The 14,839-nt window shown below is 36.9% G+C and overlaps 1 protein-coding gene across 2 annotated transcripts in view; it reads left to right on the forward strand.

Moving 5' to 3' along the window:
- NALCN (sodium leak channel, non-selective) overlaps positions 1–14,839 on the forward strand; it is a gene marked incomplete at both ends in the record, with an annotated part of 210,973 nt that overhangs the window by 149,940 nt on the left and 46,194 nt on the right. For both annotated transcript variants that reach the window (XM_084226459.1, XM_084226460.1), the window contains 2 exons: positions 3,607–3,743; positions 5,637–5,778. In XM_084226459.1, coding sequence (XP_084082585.1) covers positions 3,607–3,743; positions 5,637–5,778 — 279 coding nt within the window. The remainder of the gene's footprint in view (positions 1–3,606; positions 3,744–5,636; positions 5,779–14,839) is intronic.

Consider the following 14,839-nt stretch of genomic DNA (forward strand, 5'->3'; position numbering starts at 1 on the left):
TTCAGACTTCAAACTCCTCCAAACCAAATGGAGACATGGCCATAATGCCTTTCTGTGAGAAAAGGATCACACAAACATTCTCTTCACCTATAAGTCTGCCTTTCCTCACAGCTGTCTTTTGGATAGATCTCAGAAAATTATGTGAACAGATCAGAGAGAGCTTGGTGTTCAGGACCCTTTAAGTACTATTCAAACAACCACAGGAATCCCAATTTAATCCAAATTAAAATATCCTCTCTGACATTCCTCACCATTTCAGTGCTATTTGGAAACTGCATCTCATATGTGTTCAGAGTGGGCAGTTGTACTGTATGTGTTGTGGCAAAAAATCTACTCTTGTAAACTCAAGCAGCATGTAAGTAGTGATATAGACAAAAAAATTCTTCAATGGCTTTACAGATATTAATGTTTTTACCATCCACAAGAGAATTTAGCCAGGCCAAGCTGATAAAATATTGTTGAGCATTTCCAGTAGGCTCTTTGGCTGCAGATGGAGGGCTATGCAGAGCAAATCAGGCCAGTGTGCATTTCCTTATCAATAGTAAGAGCAATAAATAAAACCTAAAACTCATAGAGAAAAATGTCCAGATATTTTATTTGAGTTTATTGGGTTAATTGGGTCTAGCTGTTGCTGGAAACATTCTGCACCATCATACCCCGTTTCATATAATCCCGTACCTTTAAAAATCTATGTTTTTCAAGCATTAGAGAAAGTTGAAATATAAAGGTTCTAAGCAGCAATACAAAACAGGATGTGTGTCGTGTGGAGCAACAATTACACCTTAAGTGCCCAGAGAAGAACTCAGGGAAGCTAATGCCTTACACTCCCCAATATGTAATATTATCACAGCATGAATAATTGGAGATATTCTATAGAACTGCCTCGACTTTAGGTTTTTTTAAAGCCTATCTTAAATCATTCTCCTATCCCCTTCTTTACCTTTTGAACTATACAGTTTTCTGCTTTCAAGCTCTCTATGCTCTATTCTGCGCTTAGACTTCACACAACATTGCAGTGCTCTATATTCTGTATACACTGACTTAGGAAAACAGGAGTTCATAGCTGTAAGTGACATTGTCTGTGCATAAAATATGCATATTTATGCAACGTTTTCTTATTGAAAAACACGTGTCAGAAACTGGAAACCTTTCTTTCGTCTAAAAATAATCCCTTCCCAAAGCTTTCAACAATACAGTGTTGCAGAAAAGCCCTTTTAGGTTATCCAATTAATTTCCTTTTCAGTGAAAGATCTCTTTTGGCAATACTCCGACATTTCAGGGGTTCTGACTAGTCTGATTTTGAAATGATAAGGCACTTCCCTCTGGAGATCTCTCTGAATACTCAGAGATCTTCCCATAAGGATAGTAATCTTTTTTCTCATCCTAGAAATTCTGTTTTTGAATTTCATTCTCTCATTCCTTTATTTGGTGATTGTATTCTTGAAGTAATTTTTTTTCAAATATTTATTACATAAATTTACTTCATCTCCCTGCTCTTACTTTATCAGTTATGGTAGATGGGGAGTAAATAATGAGAACCTTGAGTCTTTCTCTTCATTTTTCTCCCTTGTCTCAGTTGGTTAACACAGCCCTCCCCTGATTTCACAGCTCTCTTCGGCACTGTTTTGTCTTGTCAGCGAGAAAATGATAAAATGGTATTTAGAAATTAATGCATACCCAGATATGTTCTCCTCAAAGCAGCACAGAGATGAGCTGGGGACTTGTGTGTCATTTTTCATGCCTCTGTAATATCTAACCAACAAAGCTTGGTTTTGAACATAACCTTTGGTGGTAATGCAACTGGTGCCCCAACTGGCCTTTTGATGTTGTATTGAAGTCCAAGTTCTTGCTTAGTTTCTGCTCTTATTCTTTATCTAGAATTTTTTCAGTCTCTTATTTCCTGCTGCTGTTTCTAAATGTGTCCTTTTCCTTGTCCAATGTGGTATTTGCAACTCTTCACATTTTAATATCATGTGCGCTAATGTCATCATTTCTTCCTTTTAAGGATCATTAATAGAGCAATGAAACAGGACTGGACACAATACAGATTTATGCAACATCTCCCTTTTATTCTGAATCAGCTTTACCATTAATCATTAGTCTTTGTTTGTAGCTGTTCAGCTTTCTGCAGTTTTCAGCCCACATGACAACTTCTATCCAACTGAATATGAATTGATTTTCAGTTTAAGCTGTCCTGTGGCTGGAAGTGGTGATGCTGCTGATAGCATGACAGTGCAGCAGAGCAGTTTTTCTTCTATAGCATGCTGTGGGATTGTGCATTTCACTAGGCAGGGCAAATGAGAAATAAAGCTCTTTTTGAATTCCTGGGCAATTGTCCCTGGCAAAAATCTGTAGCTGGTGTCTATCAACAGTATTCCCTGCAGGTGCTGATGGTGAAAATGTCTTTTAAGCTTCTAATCCTTTGCTTACAAGCAGGTATGAGAAGAAGAGTTGGAATTTCAGTTGGATGCGTGCTGAAATAGTATACAATACACATACAGTTTGAAATAAATGTGAAAATTAATTTCACTGTTTCTTTTTGACTTTGTATTTTATTGCAATAACACACCTGAATTGGTACATAATGTAATCAGTGTTCAGGAATCATATCTCTATATAATATCTGTTTATCTTATTTATTTAGCCAATGTTCCTCCTGATTTTTTAAGATTTTCTAAACCTTCTGATGTTGACATTTTTGTAGAGAACTTTCTCACACACTTTCTGTAAATAACTCATTGTTTTGCATTCTTTTATAGAAGAAGAGAAATTTGATAGACTGTTAGTTTGTCCAGTGTCATTGGAGAGGCGGCACTGTCACCCTCCAATCCACTGTCACTTTTGGAAAACTATAAATGTTAGAGTCAGAAAACAAACTTCCCCTTTTCTCTTCACCTTGAGAACAGCAGTGTGCACTTGTGTTCTTTCGTGTCCTATAGTGACAAGCCATCACCTGTCCATGTAGATACATGTATCTGCCTTTTCTGTATTTGCATGGGTGATATTCCATGGAATAATTGTTTATGGATAATTGTAAATGCAACATTTGCTATGTGATTTGCCATAGCTGAGTATCACTGATGTAGATGGATTCTTTTGAGTTCTTTGTCATTACTTAAAGTATTCATCTAAATGCAATTGTCCTGTTATTTTGTGTTCTGGGAGCTGGATTATCTTGAAATTTCTTGCCTTTTAAAGTGCTGTGTTGTCTTTGAGTGTCAGAGAGCTGTCAGCATATACAGGAAGATGTGCCTAATAAGAAAAGGTCTTGGGTGTTTATTTGAGGAAAGTGTTAGAATCTATGAAGGAAATATAGAAATAAGGATATTGAATAAGGCACAAATATGCTTTTTATTTTAAAATTTAAATTATTAACAATCCTCCCATTTTATGTCTCTCAGTTAAAGGCATGGTATTGTTAGGCATTTGTAATCTTCTAGCACAAGCCATTAACTCGTACCAAATTTACCTTCTGTAGGTCTTTGCTGCCATCTTCTGCTTCTTTAAATTATTGCCATTGATATTATTTGGATTCTGAAAAATGAGTGAGATATTACAGACCAAAATTTCCCTTTCTGTTATTTTTTTTTATTTCTTTGTTTTCAGCTAAAGCAAAGTGAAGCTAATGCAGATACAAAGGAGAAGCTTCCCTTGCGTCTACGCATCTTTGAAAAATTTCCAAACAGGCCACAAATGGTGAAAATATCAAAGCTTCCTTCTGATTTCACAGTTCCAAAAATAAGGTATTGAAAAATATTTCAATTCCTTTGCTAGCATGTTGTAAACTTTTTTGGGGCCACATAACACCCAAAATAATTTTTTTTTCCTTGTGTGTTAGGCAGATAGCTCAGAAAATAGGAAATGAAACAGAATTAACATAGGCATTAAAAAGATGTGACATTTTGGGTATACCTCCCTTCTCTCATTTGGGGAAAAGTAATCCTAGCATTCCTTATACCTTATTCATGAAAGCAGCTAGACTGATCAGAACTGACACAAGTACAATATAATTGAAAAGTGTGTTGTTTCTCCTTTCCTTTGGAATTTAGTTTCTTGGCTCACATAGACAACTAGCAGTCTAATGGATTCTTATGTAGGTTTTTAAAGCTAGGGTGAACTGGCAGTAAATCATTAGAAAGGATAAAACAGAGCATCTAATACCAGTTAACCTGTGATGACCTTGTCCCGTATTTGTGTTTGCATAGTTACCTCTTTCCTGTGAAACTCACCTTAACTAAAGATCAGATGCTCAGTGATCTACTTGATCATTCTATACTGTGAGGCTGGTGAGGCACTGGGACAAGTTGCCCAGAGAAGCTGTGGAAGCTCCATCCCTGGAAGTGTTCAAGGCCAGGCTGGATGGAGCTCTGAACAACCTGGTCTAGTGGAAGGTGTCCCTGCCCATGGCAGGCAGGTGGAACAAGATGATCTCTAAGGTCCCTTCCAACACAAACCATTCTGCAAATCTGCGATCATCAGTTGGAGTACATTTTTCCTTGGTGTCAAAAAAGTCTGACAGAAATCCAAGGGCTGCACTACTTCACACAGGCTGCAAAGTCTGCTGAAATCCCACAAGCTGGCTGAACAGATCCGCTCCGTGCCCATGTCAAAAACCTCAACAAGCATATGCCAGAAGAGGGGATGATGTGAAGGATTGCTGCCATTGCTCTGAGTTACATTTCTTATGATTAAATTCACAAGGAAGCTAAGTCAACTGGTTTGACCTGTTTTTAGTACCTTAGCTGAACAAAAGGAATAATGTTGGTCAGAAGGGTCATGAAAAGCAACCTTCCTGAACCTCAAGGAAACAATCACAGATGCTTTACTTTTAGTATCAAAGTACCATTTGGTTATAAATGGAGTGTGTTCTTCTCCTAGTCTTAGCCTTTTTTGGTATTTCTTTCTGTTTCCCAGCATACTCTGTACTCGTGATCCTGTTAACTACTGAAACAGACTTCAAACTAGCAATAGCAAATCATATCTTTAAATCTGAAGCTATTATACTATGTAGCAATAACTCTCCAGAGAAAAATTAGTTTTGACATAGTTCACACTGAAAGAGGTAACTCTTCTGAATTTAAAATACAGCAAGATGAATGTATATTTGTTGTAAACAGAAATGCTTCTGCTTTTTAAACATGGCATATGTGAGGCACAGAATTGCTGAAGCGCCTTAATAATGACATTCAAAGCAGTTATATGAACAGATGTTGTTTGAAATCTTCAAGAAAGAATTTCATGCAGAGAGTATGTTTCATTTGGATTATATCAGCATTTGATTTATATTGAAGTAACAACTTGCTGTTTAATGAGCTCAAAAGAGCTGAAAACTGCAAAAGGCACTTGAAATATTTAGCACTTTAATTGGTAAATAAATAAATAATAAAGCAATTTTTTTTCAATCTACATGCAAGAGATCCAACTCACAATTCAGTTATGGATTTCTTTAATAAATGAATTCAGGTGTTATCAGTTCTTCTGGCACTCTGTTGATTTTTACGTCTATACCCCAGTACAACTTTTTCTCAGGAGTTTATCCATCTCAGCACTAATGGATTGTGACATGTCAGAAGGAAAACCAAATATTTACTCTTCTTGGGGTTTTAATGTGTCAATGTCCTCTATTTGTTCCCAAGGGAAAGTTTTATGAAGCAGTTTATTGATCGCCAGCAACAAGATACCAGCTGTTTGCTGCGAAGACTTCCTTCAGCATCTTCTTCCTCATGTGACCACTCTAAAAGATCAGCAATTGAAGAAAACAGATATATTGATCAAAAGGTAAATCAAGAGTGTAGGGTAGTATATATCTTGCCTAGAGTATTGTGAGAAAAGGCATCAGATTATCCAGTTTGTCAAACTACATAAAAAGTGAATAAAAGCTAGGATGATTGAACATAGGCTGCAAGGTTATGTTTAATTCAGCCTAAAACAGGCATAATAGCAGATCCTCATCTGGTTTAAATTTTCCCATCTCCTTTGAATTCAAAATTCGAGATTTGATGCATAAGTTGTTTAATGCATGCATCATCTGAAGCAATTTTTTTGAAACAGTTTTGCCATTAATCACTGAGAAGCTAGTGGAAAATTAAAGTTTCTGAATATCACACTGGATTTTTGAGTGCCTTGATACTATTGCAACCTTGAAAACATACTTCACTGATGTAAGTGTGAAGGGAGTGTGAAGGAAGGAATAAAGCCTAAATGGACATCATCTACTTTAACAAGCAGAGCAGAAAAATTGGATAAGTTATTAATATCTCTGTGTAATCACTGAAGATGACTAAAAATTTAAAAATTATTCTAACTATTTAGAGGCTATTCCCCTATCTGTAAGCCTGGGAATCACTAGAAAACAAACACTGAACAGATATATTTAATACCCATTGTGCTAAAAGCTGCTAGTCTCCCATGGATGGTTAGATTTGAAATGATGCTTGGAATGATGGCATGATGATGATGATGATGCAGCAGCATAAGTAGATGTATCTGACTTCTGACGCCTTATAAAACTAAAGGCATGGGAAAAAATATTCAAGCACGTCATGGAAGATAGTGGTTTCCCAAACTTCTAGTGGCATCTACAGAGATATCTGTCCTTCCCCACTTGTAATATTGCATAATTTAGTGACATTTTTATAGACAAGAGAAAAGTACTTTCAGTATATTATTGTGTTTCAGTATTGTTTCAGTATTGTTCACTGTTGAATCCTCTTTGAATATTAACATCTGTGTTTTTAAATGCATTTTAAGTTACAGAATCACAGTAAGAAAAAAAAAGGCTATGCATTACTGTAATAGGGTATAACGGGCTTTCCTAATGTGTGTTTGCAACCATAACCCAGGGCAGCATTCATACAGGCTGAGTTGCAGAGTTTGGGAGGCAGAATTGGGAGAGTTGGGGAAAACATTACTCTTCGGATAATGAATGAAAATAGACAATTTGTAAAGTAATGTTAATTGCCATCCCTAGTTCTGTGCAAGAGCCCATTCTTGTGGCTGATGTATTCTGTGGCATCAGTAAACCAAAGATGAGCAGCGTGACTTGGGAGGGAGGACTGTGGCAAAATATGGCATATCAGGCCAAGAAGGCTGTGGGAAGGACTGAAGCCTGCATGGACATCATCTGCTTTAACAAGCACAGCAGGAAAACTGGATAAGTTATTAAAAGAAAAGCCTAGGGCCTAGCAGAACTATGCCAAATATCACTAATAATGGATCTCAAACACTATGCCAGGGTAATCAGAGTACATTTCTACCATGTAATGAAGAGATGAACAAAGAGCTTAAAGTTGTCTCAGCCACACAGGTAAGTCCACAGTATGCAATGCAGAGCTGTGCCGTGGCTCAGCAGATCTGTTTACATGAATATAATTTAGATATATTAAATTCCATCTTAATTCCTTTTGCTTGCTGTTTACAAAAGTGAATTGTTACTGTGTTTGAAGACAGATGTATACATGGCACAGTTTCTTCAATGAGATCTTGCAGTATGAAAACAGAATGCTGCATTCTTTTCAAATTTCATTTCCCCTCAAAAGCAAATATGCATTATCTGACTTTAATTTTTGAATTTAAATAAGCATTTGCAAATAGGTTTTGCACTATTCAACCTGCTTTAGGCACATATTTTAGGATCCCCATGTTTCAAGGGTAGAAACAATGATGAATAATATTTCTGATAAATGCAGCTTAAAACAAGGTATTTACACATTCCTGTTAAGAGGAGAAAGCACTAAGAAGGATTTTTGAAAGTAATTACTCTAGCTTTCTATAGTTACAGTTGCCAAGGCAACCTAATTTTTGTAGGATCAAATCTTCTTAAAAATATCCTTAAACAAATATCCTTAAAACAAGCTTGGAATGACTGGTTGTGCTTAAGTATTAACCTTACATTTATACTTTACTTTTCTTTGTAAAAAAAGAAACATGACAAAACATTTTACTGATCTCAATGCCTGGCAGGATGCCCTCTCACTGCTCCTGTTAGCAGTGGGATGACTTCAGAAACTTTTCACATTGTAGTTGATGAGAAAAAAGTGGAATTAAAGGGTAGAATCAAAAGGTGAGATCCTGCTGGCAGATCTGACTCTGTCCTTCCTTTGTGGTAGCTGAACTGTGGCTAGTCCCTCCAGTTACTCCTGGACTTAAGTCAGTATCTCTGTGTTACACACATGCTTAATTGATAGAAAGCCCTTACATTCCCCTGTTTTTCCCTTATTTCCAGTTCAGCAATATTCTTTTTTTTATTTCTCTAAAAATCTGCCACTATATGGAATTGTGTTTAGAATCCATCTGCCCATAATTTGTGCTGATCAATAAAGCAGATTTTATATATGTTCTCTTATAGAATGAATTTAGTTAGTGTTTTCAATATTATAATTATTATAATTACCCACTTCCTTTAAAAGTTAAGGTGTAAAGGGGAAGAAGATTTTCAGTGCATTCTTCTTTTTTTTTTAAAGGTATTCTGCCTTCTCCAAAGAATTGGAAAAAAAAATTTTTGGTGTAAATCCCCGTAACCATGACTACAATCTTTTTGATATGATTTTCATCTATGCCAAATCAAAATAACATCTTTGGAAAATAGATTGCTTTGCTATACTCCTTTCTTTGTAGTCAAGCCTGCGAGTTCCATGGTGTTTTCTCTTCCAAATTTTTAAACTATTGTGAAAGTTATAAACTAACCAACACTATTATAAGAAAACACTTTTAGATACCTAAATGCCCTTTACATTTTGTACTTCCCCTAAGAGTTCTGTCAGTGTGTGGAGTCTGAGTAGGTGTGTGGATACAAATTTTACCATGTTTTTCCTTCTACATCAAATGCCAGCAACACCTGGGCTCTCCCACAAACAGATGCTTGCTAGGCAGCTTAGTACTGTGCTTTGTTTGAGTTGTTTGTTATTACCTGTTACATTTTGGTGTGTAAAACTGGGATTCTCTGGGGTTCTCTGAACTTAACACTGCTGGAAATGCATGGTGGTCATTTTTTTGCTCTCTACTTGTGGTCCTGCAGAACAAATTTACTTAAAATCAGTGATCTTGCCACAGACCTACCTCCCTGTGTGCTGATCTAGTCTGTCCTGATGTGGTGTTCAGGCCATGAGTTGAAGAACCCATGGTCAAATGAGAGAAACCAGGACTGTACAGATTGGTGAGCATTCCCCCTGTAGTAGTAGAAAGCACTGTGAAGGTATTTTCTGGTAAAAGAAGGAAGACTCTTGGAAAAAGTACAAGATTAAAAGAGGGATTTAGGGTATTAAATGTACTTTGTAGATGAGGGAAAAGGGGAATATTAGAGACATAGACAAAAGCATTCTTTTATACTTCTACACTTGTATGAAAATTATTCACAGTATGCTGGGAATTTCCTTAGATAACCAATATTTCAGTAAATTCTTGGCCAGAAGAACTGGATGAAGTATGGAAACATAATTTTAGTGTGAGTGGGTGGATGAGAAGAAAGGAAGTTGGCAGAAAATAAGGACATCTCAGTGGCTTTCACATAGCCTGAGGTATAGTTGCAGCAAGTTTCAGGGGGACAAAGAATTAAATTAACTCGAGATTTACAACAAATCAGGTGTCCAGTGGAATACATCTGAGTTGGCTGTATAGCATTGGCTTTGCCTTCTTAACTTCAAGACTGGAATCAGAGGGACACAGAAACCCTTCAAAGTGCTTTCCTAAGAGACATTCAAGTTTTAGCAAACCTTGCAGAAAATTATTGTGAGACAGACACTTCTGAACTGGTTACTTATCCTTGGCCACACAACACAGCACATAGCTGTTAGATTAAAATTCAAAACTGACTGACTCATGAGATGACCTTTGAAAATGCTTATGGTTCAATATGTACAGATAATACAGATAACCCATGTGCATGTCTACAACAAAGTGGCAAAGCAGGAGCGAATTGCAAAAGAAAGTACAAGAGCATTTAATATATCCATGTATTTTATAATTCAGACTTGGAGCATCTCCCACTTAATTGAAGGAATATAATCAAGTCAGCTCCCTTATTTCTCCACTTCTAAGATTAACTGGATAGTAGCAAACACATTTTCTATTTTGTCTCCCTTCTATCATCCTGTTTCTTTGCTGATTCCTTCCACATGTATGAGTTCTGGTTTTAGTTCTGCAAACAATGCAGTTAGTAGCCATTCCTTTGTCTGGTGGGAGCCAGGTGCAGCACTAAGATCTAGCTCCTGGGAAAGCTTGGCCTCCCACACCATATGGCTCTCCCACTGATTTCCTGCTTACAGCAGAATGTACCTTTGTGAAGGGAGGTTGTGGTCAGGAAGTGAGAGCTGATCTCAGAGGTAGCCAGAGCCATTACCATGGAGGACTGTGAATATTCAGCCGCAAACCTCATGCTGGAATCTTTGTTTAACATATTTTGTTAATATCATAGATACTGCTTTTGTGAACTGCTGAGACATGCCACCCAATCTTGATAAGATGTTTTTGTTTAATCTGGATATATGTTCTATGTTGGGTTTTTTTCTGACCTGTGCTCAGCTTCTTTAACTATTCTTTTTCTTGAGGAAAAAAAAGCCCAATCTTCTGAGAGTATTCCAAAAGGATTTTTCCTTGCAGAAAGTATTTGTAATTGCAAAAGCTGAAATAGCCTTTCAGGTTTTCTAAGGCATATATTTTAGTATGGAAGACAGGATGTCTCAAGATACCTTCCAGAAAACCAGCAGGGGCAAAAACATGTTCATATATTTTATTTGTACTTTTTTCCTTAAAACTAAGGATAGAATATTTATTCATAAATTACAGTGTTCAGAATTTCTGCTTCTTACTGTAATAAACTTATGTCGCAAGTTAATCAACCTCTCTGAACTTTATTTTGGGCATTCATTTGTGCAAAGCAGAACTGAAGAAGATACAATAGTGTTGTGTTCCTTATTATTATTTTCTGTAAGTAATTTGAAAGAATAATTTTATTGCATTAATTTTGAATATAGCAGAAACTAATAGAATGTAATTGCACATGTATTCCAAATAGAAAAGATGATTTCTTTTTAAATACTACTAAACACTACATTTTTTCTGAAGCAATTATTGCAGAATTTTGTGCATATCAACAAAAATCATTCAAACTTTTTCTTCATTTTCTTAATTTGTCTGAATTTAATTCTGTCCTACAATTTTGGCCTCCATATACCACTTGTTAATTAAACACAGCCAAGCGCTTCAAGTCTTACCAATGTCATTCATAGGATAATGCCAAAATCTATCTTGTTATGGCATTCAGAAAAATCATTAAAACAATGTACCTGCTGGAATGATAATGGCTTATGGGTCCAACATTTTCTTGTTCATTACAGTCATGGTTTTCAAAGATGATTTTTGTGCCATGTCTGTTCTCATCAGTTCTTTCTAATGAAGTTGATATACATAAATACAGTGATGTATTTCAGGTTTACTGAAAATCAGCTTGCCTCTTTGTCTCTTTTGCATATTAAAGATTTTCTTGTTTTCGTATAAAATGGATATATAAAAATGTACCTGTGTCTAAATAACCCATTTATAGATTTCTTTCTAATTAAGCATTTTACCAAATACGCATTTGAGCTGGTAATGTTTTACTTCTCTGGCCATGTTTCCTTCAGAGTGGAGAAGACACAGCTGCAATAGTAGCAATACTGTTCTGTTGTGGTCTATCTCTGACTTCTGATGATTTTAAATTGCTTTGTCATTCTGCATAGTATGTTCAAAAGTCTGCGTGTTTTCAGAAAAAATGTCAGTTTTCAATTGCATTTTGAGAGAAAGGAGGACAGGGACTGGATACTTTGCCATTTTCAAAAATAGCCATAATTCAGGACTTCCTTCTGGCATTTGCTTTCTACTTCATCAGTTTTACACTAAAATATTTCAAGTGTTTGATACAAGGGCTGTGGAGATGGATTAAAATACTATAATAAGACCATGCTTCTCTTTTTACTTTAATCAAACAAAATACAAACATGAAAACGTTTTAGTGCAATTGTACTTAAACAAAGAGCATACATTAGTTAGGTGTGGAGGAAGGAGGCAATGAGGGATTGAGTTACAGGAAAGCCCTTCTGTTTGAACCTTCTACATTACTTTTTCCTGCTTCTACCAAAGAATCCAGATCTCCATCTCCAAGCCCTTCAGTCTCCTCCATCCACTCACAGGACTCATTCACAAGAACTGATTAACAAAGTAATGATCACTTCTTTCTAGTGAAGGCAAGTGCATGTGTTTGTACAACCAGAAGCAATAGTTTTTTCTTACCTCTCCCTTGAAACTCCCTCTCCATATCTTCCATTCCCAGTCCAGCCCAGCCTGACAGTCCCTTCTTCCCTAGCGTTTCAAGATCCCCAGCTCAAAGTGTGGAGGGGAGCCTTCTCCTCCAGCTCTGTACACCCAGCCAAATGTATAAAACCCCACATCAGCTTGGCCTGGAGTCCTTAGTTCCACCTGCTGTTGCCTGCCATGAGTAATCTACCCCATGCTCTTCATCAGCTATTCACAGGGTCTCCCTGACTCCTGCAGTGAGTAGATAGAAAACAAAAGTAAGCAAACTTGTCCAAGGCTGCACTTGCCAGTCTGATCAGAGGGATGAATTGCCTCTCCTATGAGAACAAGCTGAAAGAAGGTTTTTCAGCCTGGAGAAAGAAACTTCTGGAGAAACCTTATAGTGGCCTTCCAGTAGTTGAAGGGGGCTTATTGTATGGGGACAGACTTTTTTTACAAGGGGCTGTAGCAATAGGACAAGGGGTAATGGTTTTAAACTAAATGAGGGTAGAGTCAGGCTAGATATAAGGATTTTTTTTTTTTTTATGGTGACAGTGGTAAAACAGTGAAACAAGTTGCCCAGAAAGATGTGAGTTCCCCATTCCTGAAAACATTCACATTCAGAATGGATGGGGCTCTAAGCAACCTGACCTAGTTGAAGATGTTCCCGCACATTGCAGGGGGATTGGACTAGAGGGTCTTTCAAGGTCCCTTCCAACTCAAACCTTTCTATATTTTTATGAAAAATCTACTCATTAAACCTATGAAAGTTTAAAACTCAGGTATACCAAGGGGGGAAAAAAACAACCATGTTAGAGGGATCCTTCTCCTTCCCTGGAGCTGTTCCTCCATGTGTCCGAGATGGACTGTCTCCCCTTTAGGTTTTTGGAGATTTTATGAGTGCTAGTATTAGCCTTGTCCACCTTTTCAGACTTAATTAAAAAAAGTTCTTGGTTATGAAAAGATGTGTAGATTTTCCAGACTAGTAGCCAGCTAATTAGAAGAACTTTACCTTCCTTAAGAGAGAGGCAGCAATCAAAGGCTACAAAATGAATCAAGGCTGTTTTGGGTCAGTGACTCCCAGGAATTAAGGAGATTATACCCACTTCTCATTCTAGACATCTGATCCAAAGGGACAACCTTTGAGTTCTTGGGGCACTTATCTAATGCTAGATCACTTTCTTGACTGTGTAGTGAGCCTGTTTCTTACACTGGACAACCTCACAAAGGGCCAGATTTTCAAAGTCCAAATGAAAATACTTAGCTCTACTTTGAGAGAGGGAAATGGATTAGTGATTATCTCTCTCTCTCTCTTGTAATTTCAGCCTTTATGCAAAGTTTTCAAGAAAGTTTAAGAAATTCCCTGCTACCAAAAGTTGCTTAACTTGCTTAAAATTTTGTGAACATTTTGTTAGGTATCTACCAAAAACTTGCACTCTGGCCTTCTGTCACTCTTCATGTGACTTGTCACACTCATTTTGGAAGAGTCCAATCTCTTCAAACCAAAGATATGGTGGAATGTTGTTGAACAAATATTTGCAATTGAGAGGCTACACAGCAAATTCCTGTGGGAGAGGCATATCCTATGTTTTATGGAATGCTCAAGCTTTGAACAGATTCTTCCCAAATATTTCCTTGTTCTTTCATGAAAATTATTCTGATACATTGATTATTGTACTGACTTTTCGTATTTTCCCTAGAAGCTGTACATGTTTAAATGACAATACAGTACCTAATAATCTGTTCATTCTGCAAGTCTACATGGGCATACAACAAATTCCAAACTAAAACAGAAGCTTTGGGTGATTTTTTTTTTCCTTCCTTGGAATTTCTGGCACGGCACAGCAGACTATTCCCATATGGTCCTGCAGTTGCCTGTAAGAGCATTATTAACAGCACTAGGCCAAAGGTCCTTATTTTCATATAAAACTTAAGAAATTCCCTTATGAAAATGCACTGCATGCACTGGGTTTTGTTCTACTGTCAAGCAAACATTTCAGATATTCGTATTTCATGATTTATTTATGACCTTGTCTTTATGACTTTGTATTCCCGAACAACCACCAACACTTGTCTCTTCTGCCAGCTTTGAAGCAGTCTGATACAAAAATCATACACTACATCACCACAGATTTTACCTGTTGATAGAATACAAGTGTTTATCAAACTCAACTTGAAAATAGTTGCTTAATGTAGCATTTGCTGAGGTCTGGGCACTACAAACATGTTTCTAGAGAAACACATCAAAGCTTAGTAAACCAAAATATACAGCATTTCTCAAAACATAAAACCATTCAGTTATGTCTTAGCTGGTGTAAATTGGCGTAGATCCCCCTGAAGTCAGCAGTGCTGTGCCAGTACATCTAGTATGTAGAACTGGTCCACAGTCATTTCCTGACACTTCACAAAGGTATTTTCTTGCGGTGCTTTGCTTTTGATTTTATGACAAGGATTTTCTTCTTCCAGGGTAGAAACCCTGGATTTTTGAAAGACACTAATAAATAAACATTGTTATTGAAAGTGTCTGCAGTACCTTTTCAAAGCAGCGGGTGGCACTTGCAGAGCAACAATG

The sequence above is a fragment of the Fringilla coelebs genome (genome assembly GCF_963513975.1).
Source record: "Fringilla coelebs genome assembly, chromosome: 2".
In the NCBI taxonomy this organism is placed as follows: Eukaryota; Metazoa; Chordata; class Aves; order Passeriformes; family Fringillidae; genus Fringilla; species Fringilla coelebs.